The sequence below is a fragment of the Mus pahari genome, chromosome 5 (assembly GCF_900095145.1).
Source record: "Mus pahari chromosome 5, PAHARI_EIJ_v1.1, whole genome shotgun sequence".
Taxonomy (NCBI): Eukaryota; Metazoa; Chordata; class Mammalia; order Rodentia; family Muridae; genus Mus; species Mus pahari.
This window is the reverse complement of record NC_034594.1, coordinates 149,663,896-149,674,976: the sequence shown is the minus strand read 5'-3', so window position 1 is coordinate 149,674,976 and position 11,081 is coordinate 149,663,896. Positions and strand designations below refer to the sequence as shown.

General features: G+C 39.5%; 1 protein-coding gene across 4 annotated transcripts in view; it reads left to right on the top strand.

Annotated features, from left to right (window-relative positions):
- The first annotated feature begins 444 nt into the window (after positions 1-444).
- The window catches only part of Akt3 (AKT serine/threonine kinase 3), a 250,033-nt gene continuing 239,396 nt past the window's right edge, over positions 445-11,081 (top strand). For 3 of the 4 annotated variants that reach the window (XR_003843865.1, XM_029538449.1, XM_021198899.2), the window contains exons 1-2: positions 445-662; positions 10,294-10,486. Coding sequence is in view for 2 of the 4 variants with exons in the window: in XM_029538449.1 (XP_029394309.1) it covers positions 10,441-10,486 (46 nt within the window). In the remaining 2 variants the exon portion in view is untranslated. Of the gene's footprint in view, positions 663-10,293; positions 10,487-11,081 lie in introns of those variants that run through there. The other variant, XM_029538455.1, reaches the window with a different exon arrangement.

Below are 11,081 nucleotides of genomic sequence, written 5' to 3'. Positions count from 1 at the left end.
GAGGCGGCGAGCCGGACCGGGGCGCGGGGAAGCCGCTCCCGCCAGTCGCGGAGAGCCAGCCCCTGACGTCAGGAGTTTTCCTCAAAGTCAACAACAAGCCCCGCGGTGGCGGCCCCCCGAGGGAGGAAGGAGGGGGCGGGGAGGCGGCTGCCGGGTCCCCGAGGCTAGGCGAGGCGAGGCCGCGGTCCGGGGCTCGGCGCGCTCGGCCCAGCGCCTCCGCCCCGCGGCCCGGCGGCTCGCCCCGGCCCCCGCCCGAGCGGTGTTTTCTAGTGATGAATCGAATTTGTAGCCGACATCCGATTCCCAAGTAGAGTCTCCGCCTCCTCCTCCTCCTCCTCCCCGCGCCGCCGCCGCCCGCCCTCCTCCTCCTCCCTCCTCCCGCCGCCGCCGCCCGCTCCAGCGCCGCGGCCCGCCCGCCCGCCCGCCCGCTCGGCCGGCTCCCTCCCTCCCTCCCCTGCAGCCCTTCGTCTCCCCTCCCGCCGGCGGCACCGGGCTCCAGGGGGCCAGAGGCTCAGCGGGGTGGGGGGGAGGACAGGAGGGGAGGAGGAGGGAGGGGGACCCCCGAGTCGCCCCCTCTCCTCCCCCCGCCCCCCCCTGCTCCATCCTCCGCCACCGCCCGAGCAGCTGCGGGGCCACCGCCGCCGCCGCCACCGCCTTTGCAGGTAACAGCCACCGCCCCCAGCTCTCGCCCCCCTCCCCGCCTCGCCGGCACTCCCCGAGGGCCTCGCGGCTCCCTCCCTGCCTCCCTCGGGCGGGGGCGGCGGCGGCGCGGGTGGGTGAGGCGGGGGCGTCTGGGTGTCACCGCGGCCGCCGGGGGCGTGGGCGGGGGGCCCGGGTTTCCCCCCCCCCCGCGTCTCCTGAAGCTTTGGGGCCGTGGGTGTGGAGGCGGAGGCCGGGGGATGCCCCGCGTGGGTGTCACGGACATCCCCCTAGCTTTTGGGGGTGGGGGAGCGGCGGCGGTGCGCGGGCGGCCAGGGAGGAGGGTGTTCCTGGCCTAGCGGTACCGTGAGCTGCGCGTCTGGGTTGCTCGGCCCGGCGCCTTTAGGGCTCTTGCTTAGCTCGAGCCCGGTCCCTTTCGCCCCGACTCGGTCGGCCGCGCGGCACGGGGAGGGGGCGGCGGGCCGGGGCGGGGGGCGGCGGCGAGGTTATGTAACGCGAGCGAGCGAGCGGCCCGTGGCGAGTCGGTGTTTGGGTTGGGGGGAGGGGCCGTCTGCGCATGTGGCGGGAGTGCGGGCGAGGATGCACCGGCGTCCCCGGGGTCTCCTTCCTTAGCCACCTACCCCACCCCACCCCTCCGCACCCCGCCGGCGCCCGGGAGAGGACGGTGCTGATGGGGTGCGGGTGTGCGTGTGCGAGGTGGGTAACGTGCAAGTCTGTGTTTTTAATAGTAGTGGGGTTTTGATCCGCTAGGGAGTTGTGTGCTAAGAATAGAAATGTGCGGAAGATGCTGGGTTTGGCTGATCTACTGATGCTGTCGCTGCTGCTGCTGGCGGCGGCGGCGGCGACGGCGGGCGGCTCAGGCTGCAAGTAAACAAACCAGCTTCTTCCTTGTCCACCTCCTCCGCCTCCTGCGCATCGGTCTGCATCAGCCATGATGCTAGTGAGGCCCCTTGGAAGCCCGAAGTTGAAGATTAAGCTGGTGGCATCCATAGTCCTGATGCTGAGGCGGGGTCGCCCCTTGTTTGAGATTTCCTGGGAATCTACACTTAGGATAGAGATAACCGAATCTCTCTTTAGGGCCAGTTTTTGTTTTTAACAGTAGTAGTGTTTACTGTTTATCTTTAGGAAGCAGAAAAAAAATGCTTACCCATAAGTCAAAGCTTTGATTCTCTCACATGTCTTCATCAGAATAATGTTATGAAAATAAAATTCATTTCACAAGTGTAATATATTTTGGTTCAAAGCATTAATGGATTGTAGTTGATAAAGTTTACAGATTATTATTATTCAGCAATAAAATCTGTGTATCTGTATAGGTTAAATTATGCTATTAATAGAATCACACACTTTTAGTGCATTCTGAAGAGGACGTAGAACAAGGGCTTCATATGTAATAACATAACAGTTGTCCCAAATCTTTAATTTAGACATGTGTTCTGTATTTGGTAAAGCAAAGTCATTTTTTGTTAGAACTATAAATTTCCATACAGACCCTGAATTTTGTTTATGGTAGGACTCATTCATTATATTAAGTTATATTTGCATTTAGGAAAAAGTCGGAAAAGCCAAGAGTGGAAGAGTCTAGTAAAGATAGTTTAGAGCTTGAAGATGAATCTGAATATTCCAGAAGATAAGATGTCTAAAACATGAATTCTTTTTTTAAAAAGTATCTTCATAAATTGTTTTCTAGAAACACAATACCAGATACACAGTTAAATTCAAGATGAAGTTCAGGACTGAATTTTGTTCCTTTGGTCAATATAAAATTTTGATTCTCTTTGAAGATAACTTTTTAAAAACCAGAGATGACCTCAATATCTATAGCTTGAGGTTCGAATTTTGAAGTTAGGGAGAGCATATGTTATTTTAATGTTTGTACATTTGCAGTAGCATAGGGGTTATACCTGGTCTAAGGTAGCACTCCAAAAGATGACGAAATTGTTACTCATATTCATCTTGTACCCTCTACTGTCTTCTGTAATGATGAATGATTACTTTTCAACTTAAAACGTTCTTTAATCTTGACATTGTTGTTTTGTATTCTGTATGGAACAATACTTGAAAATTCTTTGGACTTTCTATTTTTTGTAATTGTATTTATTATGGTTTTGGAATAGAGGGTCTCCCCTGTGTAATTTAGGCTACTATGTATTCACTCTGTAGCCTAGGTTGGCCTGCTAGGGATTTTCCTGCCCCAGCCTCCTGAGTGCTGGGATCACAGGTGTGTGCCACCGTGAAGGGCCTGTTTGTGTGACTTTTTTTTTTTTAACCTAAAATATTTTAAATAAAGTTTCATTCACAAAATAAATATTAAGAGGAGGAGTGTGCTTGGGAGGGGTAAGGTTTTTTGACTTCATTCAGAAGATCACTGTCATTAAAGTTTGTACATTTAAAGATCACTGTACATTTATTTAAAGTCTGCTGGTTAAACTTCTGGGACAAATGTTAGCATGGATTTCAGTGGGGGAGTTTAGGAGTTTTAAATTCCAGGTTTTGATTTTAACATGGAAGTTTCTAAATGCTTAGGCTTCTTTCTGAAGAGGAACTTGTTTCATACATTGTTGTAGAAGTTTAGTTTTCATTTGAACTTTGCATCTTCTCATGAAATGATAACTAGTTATAATTTACTCTGTAATGCCCAGTAGTTGAAGAATTTGTCCCTGGGATGATGATTCTTGTTAATGTGTTAATTGGATCAGAATCATGATTGGTGAGAGCTTGGCTTTATAGTGATTATATTTATGGCATTAAAAAGCAAACCAGTTTGGGATCATTTTAGACTTGTAGAATAAAATGCAAGACAAAAATACTTTTATTTGGTTTGTTTTATAATTTGACTTGCATTTTCAAGTTATTCTGAATTAATAATGCAAATATTCTTTATGGTTAGTTTGTGCTTAAATCTTTGAGTAATTTAAAAGTTGTTGATAAGCTCCAGATTTCAGCATGTGCATCTGTATTCTTAATCTTGTTTCAGTGCAGCATACTCTCTGCAAAAGTAGGCTAATATTAACAGATGTGCTATTATAGTCTTTAACATCTGATAGAATTAGATTCAGTTTCCAGTTAATTCTAACTATGTGCCCATCCTTGCTATATGAACTTCATATATTGTAATTCATTTACTTCAGGACAATCTTGCTGCAATTTTGAAAGTGAATTTCACATGAGAAAACACTTCATACAGCAGAAAAATTGTTTCATTTAAACTTTCCTATTCAGTATACATATATGTATGTATATTCCAAATTTATAATTTCAAATATGTAAATATATTTCAAACATACAATATAATATGATATATAATATGCTATTATATAGTATACCTTATACTGTACATTATATCTATACTATAAGTTCTACAGAATCAAGTTAATATAGTTTAAAAAGCTATATTATTAAACTAACATCTCTTTCATTTTAATTGTTTCAAATGCCAAAATATGTGAACTATTTACATATTTTATTGTGGTTTCCCTCTTCCAATAAGAGGTAAATTTATTTCTTCAATAAGGAAATCTTCAGATAGTAGTTGGTCAGTAAGTTAGCATATGCTTTTGACTTACAAATATGCTTTTAGTTCTTAAAAACTATTTAAATATATTTAAAGATTTATTGCCAACTTCAGGTATTTTATATTTCTAAATGGGTATTTTTGCTATTATGAAGGGAAGGTAAAAAGGTATACTAGAAGAAGACAGAAAATGTTCAGATGAGACTTTGTCTCTTCTATATTAATTATATTTGGGTGTCTGGGGGATTTGGCAGAAAGGAAGGTAGAATTTAGCCAATAATGGAGTTTTGAGCCCAGATTTGGTCTGAGTTGAATGCCTACTTGTTTTGTAGTAACTGTATATTAGAATTTTAGGATAGGAGCTATATATAACCATGATTGTCATCTATGATACCACTTCTATATACGAAGTTGATTGTAGATTTTAGTGTAAAGATTCTTAAAGTTTATTGGCTCTGAAAGAGTTATCAAGCATCTAATGCTGCCTTTTCTTCACAGTTAAGGAAATTGAGGCACAGTCGGGAACAGTTATCTAAGTTTTTGGTCTGTCTGATGCTTTTTAAAGGAAACTTTGAGATGAACTTTATTAGGAATTCTAATCCTGGGACTGTGTTGGAGGTGGGGAGTCTTCCAGTAATTGTTGGCATTTAGTTTTTATGTGTGTGTATTAAGAATTTTCATTTTGTAGTTTGAGAGGTATCTGAGGCAGATTTTGGAATTTTTTTGTGTGTATTGAATTAAATGGCCAGGTGAGTCAGTGTTCTGTAGTCCTCAGCCTTATACACTGCTATGCAACATTTTTACATAGAAATAAAGGGACTCTTCCTTCAACAGCTTGTCTGTTGGGTTATGTGAAGCTGAGGATAAGCATATCCCCAGTCCCCAGTGTTTTAAATCAGAAAATTAAACATGATTTAGCACAAGCTTTTTAATAGTGAATATGTTGGTTGAGACGCAGTCATTGATGACCTAAGAGAAGGAAAAAGCGGGAGATGCTTTGTGGGTTTTTGTAGATATATTTCAAAATTATAAAGTGTTTTTAAGAGTTAGCTAACTTTCAAATTTGAAAGTTCTGATAGTTTGCCTAAAAATTCCAGGCTTTAGGAAAAAACATTGCCCAGGGTGTTATGACTATGTTCTGAAGAGAGGCACTGTGAATAGGGTAACAACTCCTAGTAAGGACAGATTGCCTCAGAAGTGTTTGAGATATAAGCTGTCTGGAATGTTGTTTCCACGACAGTGGGATCACTTTTGCACATACCCTTTTGAAAGCTTGATATAGCCTTGTGCATTTGTCATGGCATATAAATTAGTCTTGCGGAGGGGAGTTAAACCAGTATCTGTGTGTCCTAACCCCTCACAGATCCCTCCTTTTACTACTTTTATTTTGAGCCATGGTCTTACCAAGTGGCTCGGGCTAGCCTTGAACTTACTGTGGAGACCAGAAGCACTCCTGCCTCAGCCTCCAGACTAGTGGGGATTAGAGTCATGTGCCACCATCCTAGCTTAGATTTTCTTACAGCATAGTTATTGAAATCTGAAACTACCATAGACCCTAAAACAGTTCCTCCTGGTCAACATTTATGTTTTAAAATATCAATTGTATTTGAATTAGCTTCCTTTATTAATCCAGTTTTTCTATCATAAGTAATGTCTATAAAATTGTAGCATAGAACATTACAGCCAATTAAGATCCATAGTTTAAAGTTACTTTGAATTTTAATTTGGAAATAAACATATAGGAAGCCATGTCTGTAATCCCAGCACTAAGGGGGAATTGAGACAGGTTCAAGGACATTTTAGTATATATAGATAGCTCTAGGATAGGTGTGGCCCTCGTGTCTCAGGGACACCCCCCCCCAAGTAATTTAACATTTAAGAAGTTACTAACATACAAACTTTGCACTTGTAGGAAAAGGTGCTTTTCAACCTAATTTTAATTTTATGTTATTTCATTTGTGATGGTTTTGTTGATACTTTCGTTTTATTTATTTTTGGTTTACTTCAACACATTTTGATAATTACATTTGAGAGTTCATATTTAGTATGAAGCAGATGAAGCTGATTTTTAATTACAGGTGGTTGCTCTTACTGAATGTCCCTATGTATGGAAACTGTGGGGAATATTGTCTTTGCTTTTGGCTACAATTTTCTTAGGTTCATAATTAAGAGTCAGAGTAATATAAGTGAAATATCTTGGATAACAAACACATAATAAACTTGGAAAATACTTAAGATGCTTTTTTAGTTCTTGTCTCAGAGTAGACAGAAGGTATTAACTTACTGAGTAAATTTTATATTGTTTTTAGTGATATCCTGAAACATATTTGATGTTTTATTGTTTTAAATTGCACGATTGGTTGCTGAAGTAAACAAAGAAAACTCTTTAAAATATCAGTAAGAAAATATTTACTTCTTAACGTTTTTTCCCATAATGAGTAACTTTGGGTAGCAATGAGGTTTTATTTGGATTTGAAAATGGATGATCTCAATAAAGAGTGCTTTAAAATGTCAAGAAAAAAATAGAGTAGTTTTGATGTAATCAAATCTTTGCAGAAGACTATGGAAGGCCACAGGGAACATGATTTAATACATGTGAATTTTAATTATTTAGATATAATACTTTCATAATGTTTAAATTTAGTTGTGTTTTAAACATGGTGTCATGCCATGCTTGCTGTTGACCTAAACTTGTTTGCTTAGTTTATTCCTTGTTATCTAAAGCGTTTATATCTTTGTTCATTCATTTACTTATTCACTAATTCTCTATTTGTTGAATAAGTGCCAGACACAGTCAAGTTGCTTTAATAATTTATGTTGTGATTCAGTGGAATTAAATATGGGAAGTGTTTTGAACATTATAAAATATTCAAATGAAGTTATAATCATCAAATTATGTAATAGTATATCATGAGTGAAAATATCTTTACTATTGAATCTACTGTGAATTTTGTGCGTAACTTTTTTATAAGAATGATAAAAATTAGATTATCTAGCATTGAAATATTAAATGCAGTTGACTGAAACATAAACCAAATTTTATGTTAACTCACTGGAGATCGTATTTTTACAGAAGCTACTATGGAAGGAGGGTGAAGCTTGCTTTGCCATTAAAAACAGGTGACAACATGGCTCATCTTGTAAACTAGTGTTTATGTAACTGTTGGAGCCTGAATGGAGAATGTAGGTGACTGGAACAAGAGAAATCAGTATGTGTACTGTGTAGGAGCCAATAGCATTGCTTTTGCATATAAAAGACAACATACTGCTAATCCAATACTTACATTTTAAAGTTTTGTTTCAAGATGGTACTGTTTTAGCTATTAGACACAGGAAAAAATTTTAAAGTTGCATATTGTGATTATGGATATAATTTAGTAACTGTTTAAGTGGAATAATACTACCTCTAATACTTAGGTTCAGTGACCTTGATAAAGTTTGTTTTAATTTAATGTACATTTTAAAAATATAATCCTAATACAAGCATTGATCTCTCTCTATCTCTCTCTCTCTTTGTGTGTGTGTCTCTCTGTCTGTCTCTTCTCTCTCCTTCCCTTCTTCCCTCCTTCCCTCCCTCCCTCCCTCCCTTCTTCCCTTCTTCCCTTCCTCCCTTCCTCCCTTCCTCCCTTCCTCCCTTCCTCCCTTCCTCCCTCCCTCCCTNCCTCCCTCCCTCCCTCCCTCCCTCCCAGAATCTAGTTTTCAGAAAAAGTCCATTATAAGATTGATTTGGATCAGTCTGGTTCAATTTCAGGAAGACTTATATTCTCATAGTGTTCTTCATAAGGATATTCCAGTATAATTTATTTTAATTGGAAGTATCAATTGGATTTATCTGTTTATACCTTTACTCCCAAGAATGATACAGGTTCTCTTTCCTTCAGCTGAGAGAGAGAGAGAGAGAGAGAGAGAGAGAGAGAGAGAGAGAGAGAGAGAAAGAGAGAGAGGGGAGAGAGAACATGAGTGTGATCGATCGATCTTACTAGAGATGGAGCCAACAAGAGCTCAGTGCAGCTATGATGGCGACATTTGCACTAGTCTTTTCCAGTATTTCACTTGCAATTCCTTATACACTATATGGAGTTAGCACTTTCTTTTAAACTTTTTTCTAACATTTTTTTTTCTAGCTCTATAGTATGTAGTCAGTTGGGTTCTTCAGGATATGATGTCAATCAAAATAAAATGATATTTTGATGCTGTACTTTAGAGCTTTTTTTTAAAGATTTATTTATTTATTATATGTAAGTACACTGTAGCTGTCTTCAGACACTCCAGAAGAGAGTGTCATCGTTACAGATGGTTGTGAACCACCATGTGGTTGCTGGGATTTGAACTCTGGACCTTTGGAAGAGCAGTCGGGTGCTCTTACCCACTTGAGCCATCTCACCAGCCCTGTACTTTAGAACTTTTATCTTTTTCCTGTTTGTATTGTTTTAAATGTGAAGTGGGTATTACTTTAAATAATATGACTGCTTCCTATGTCAGTATTCAGTGTGGGAATTATTGGTAAATTACCTTTCATTTTAGAATATTTAATGTTAGTTGAGATGTTTCATGGGGACAAAATTGTAAAAATTTCCCAAACAACTTACTTTAACAAAGGACTTACTTTATCTAGTTTCTTTTAGTTCAACACTCTATTGAACAATCATAATGTTGGGAAAGAGACCCAGATTACAGTATCCTTCTTTATTCTGCAGCAACACGTCCCCATAATTATGATTTTGAGTAGTCCTGTCCCTGCCTTTATGTATTGTGCATGACATATGTGCAGAGCCCATGAGAGGGTGTTCTTCTGTGGAGCCTTTGTCAGGTTGTATAGAGGATGTCTAGTTGTGGTCACTGATTGATGAATGGGTAGGCTTTGCGCATAATTTGTATTGGAAGAGGATTTGTAATCTAGTTCAGTACTAACTGGGAATTCAACCTTGAATTTAATTCTATACATATTTATGAAGGTCCGACTTCATAGAATAGTACAATTAGTCTATGTATCTGGTTTTTTTCTGTTTCCTTAAAGTTTATGTTGTGTGTCACTTAACACTGATTTATCTGGTTCATATTTTTACAAATGTGGAAGCACTTTCACAAAGTTCTGTGGCAACATCTCCCCTCTTAGATTGGTAGGGACAATAATAGTGCAATTCATTAAGCTTGTTGTCTAGGTAAGGGTGTCTTGAAGAAGTCTTTTTACTAAGTTATGGAAAGACCTGGGGAATACATTTCTGGTTAATAACTTAGGAAACACTGTGTTTCTTCTGAGCAGCTCTCATCTTTTTTTATATTACAGACATTAATACTGAAACCTATCATGTTTTTGAATTAGCAGTTTTCCTAAAACATTTCATTTCAAATTTTTAACTCACCTTTCACAAGTATGATTTTGAAATGAAGAGCGCCAATTTAGGAGTAAGGTATTCCAAATTCAGATTTTGGCTCTATAACTTACTACCTTGAAATCTAGCAATTACTTATTCTCTGTGAGCCCCAGGTTCTCAGTTCTGTGAAATGAAGTCAGTAGTTGTCCTAACAGAGTTGCAAAGATTATCAGAGAATGATAGATGGACAATTTTGGCATGTCTTTTCTACTTTTATATTTCCTTTGTTCTACTTTTTTTTAATCTACCTAAGAAAATAGTGTTGTATACTTATGTAATTTACCTAAAATATTTTTAGAACAAGGCAGATTATATAAATGTTAGTTTCTTGCAGCATTGTATTTTACATAAAATAAAGCAATTAAAACTACTTACAAATACTTTGACATAACGGTTTTTGAAATTAAAGGGATGTGGGCCACTCAACTTTCTCCCCTTCATCCTAAATACACAGTACAAAATGTGCTTTCTGTATATTTGTAGATCTGACAGTTATTTTGTTAGGACATTTAATTTCAGTCTCTTAAGTTAAATATTTCACTGTCATCTAACATCTACCACAAGACCAGAGCAGTGTATTCATAGAACTATTTATTAATCCCCCTATGTTTGAGAAGCTAGACTTTATGTGTGGTCAGGCCAATTGAAGACATTTACAAAGACTTAGTTGTTTGTTATTGCTATGTGAGTTCAAGAATGGAAAAAAAAAAAAAAAGAAATTCTTTCTTCAATACTTCCTTCCAGGCTGAGTCATCACTAGAGAGTGGGAGGGGCGGCAGCAGCAGCAGCAGCAGCAGCAGCAGCAGCAGCAGCAGCAGCAGCGAATCCAAACCCTACAACTGACCTGCAAAGCACCATTTCTCCAAGTTGGGGGCTCAGAGGGGAGCCATCATGAGCGATGTTACCATTGTGAAAGAAGGTTGGGTTCAGAAGAGGGGTAAGTTAAGTGTTCAGCAGAACTGCTGAGCAGTGAGTGGGTTGCCGAGAGTTGGCCTTTCCTCTGGCGCTGTTAAATCAAGTGGGATGTGCTGTCTGATAGGGCTGAAATAAAGTTTGCCATGTATGTTAGGAGTCTGCTTATTTAGGGATTTCATTCTAATTCTTTTGTTTTTTGTAGTTTTTAATTATGACGTTAGATTTTTGCACGCATGCATGTTAGTAATGTATTTTTCTGTAATGTCTTCAGATTCAACAGACTTTACAGAATTTAACATAGAAAAGAACTCTTGTGTCTATAAATGATATATTAATACTTAGATAAAAATATGGCACTGTGTCAATTTGTATGGTAGCATAAAGGCTTAATATAGTAAGGCGAGGGCTTACATTTAAACTGTTAGACTAAACAGACCCATAAATTAGGTAAATTAAAGCTCTTATATAAAAGTTCAAATGTGGACAGTGATTTTTCTTTGTTTAATTTTATATTTTTTGTTTACATGATCTACTTTTACTATATATTTCCTGTCCACTCTTTTTTTTTTTTTTTTTTTTTTTTTTGAGACAGGGTTTCTCTGTATAGCTCTGGCTGT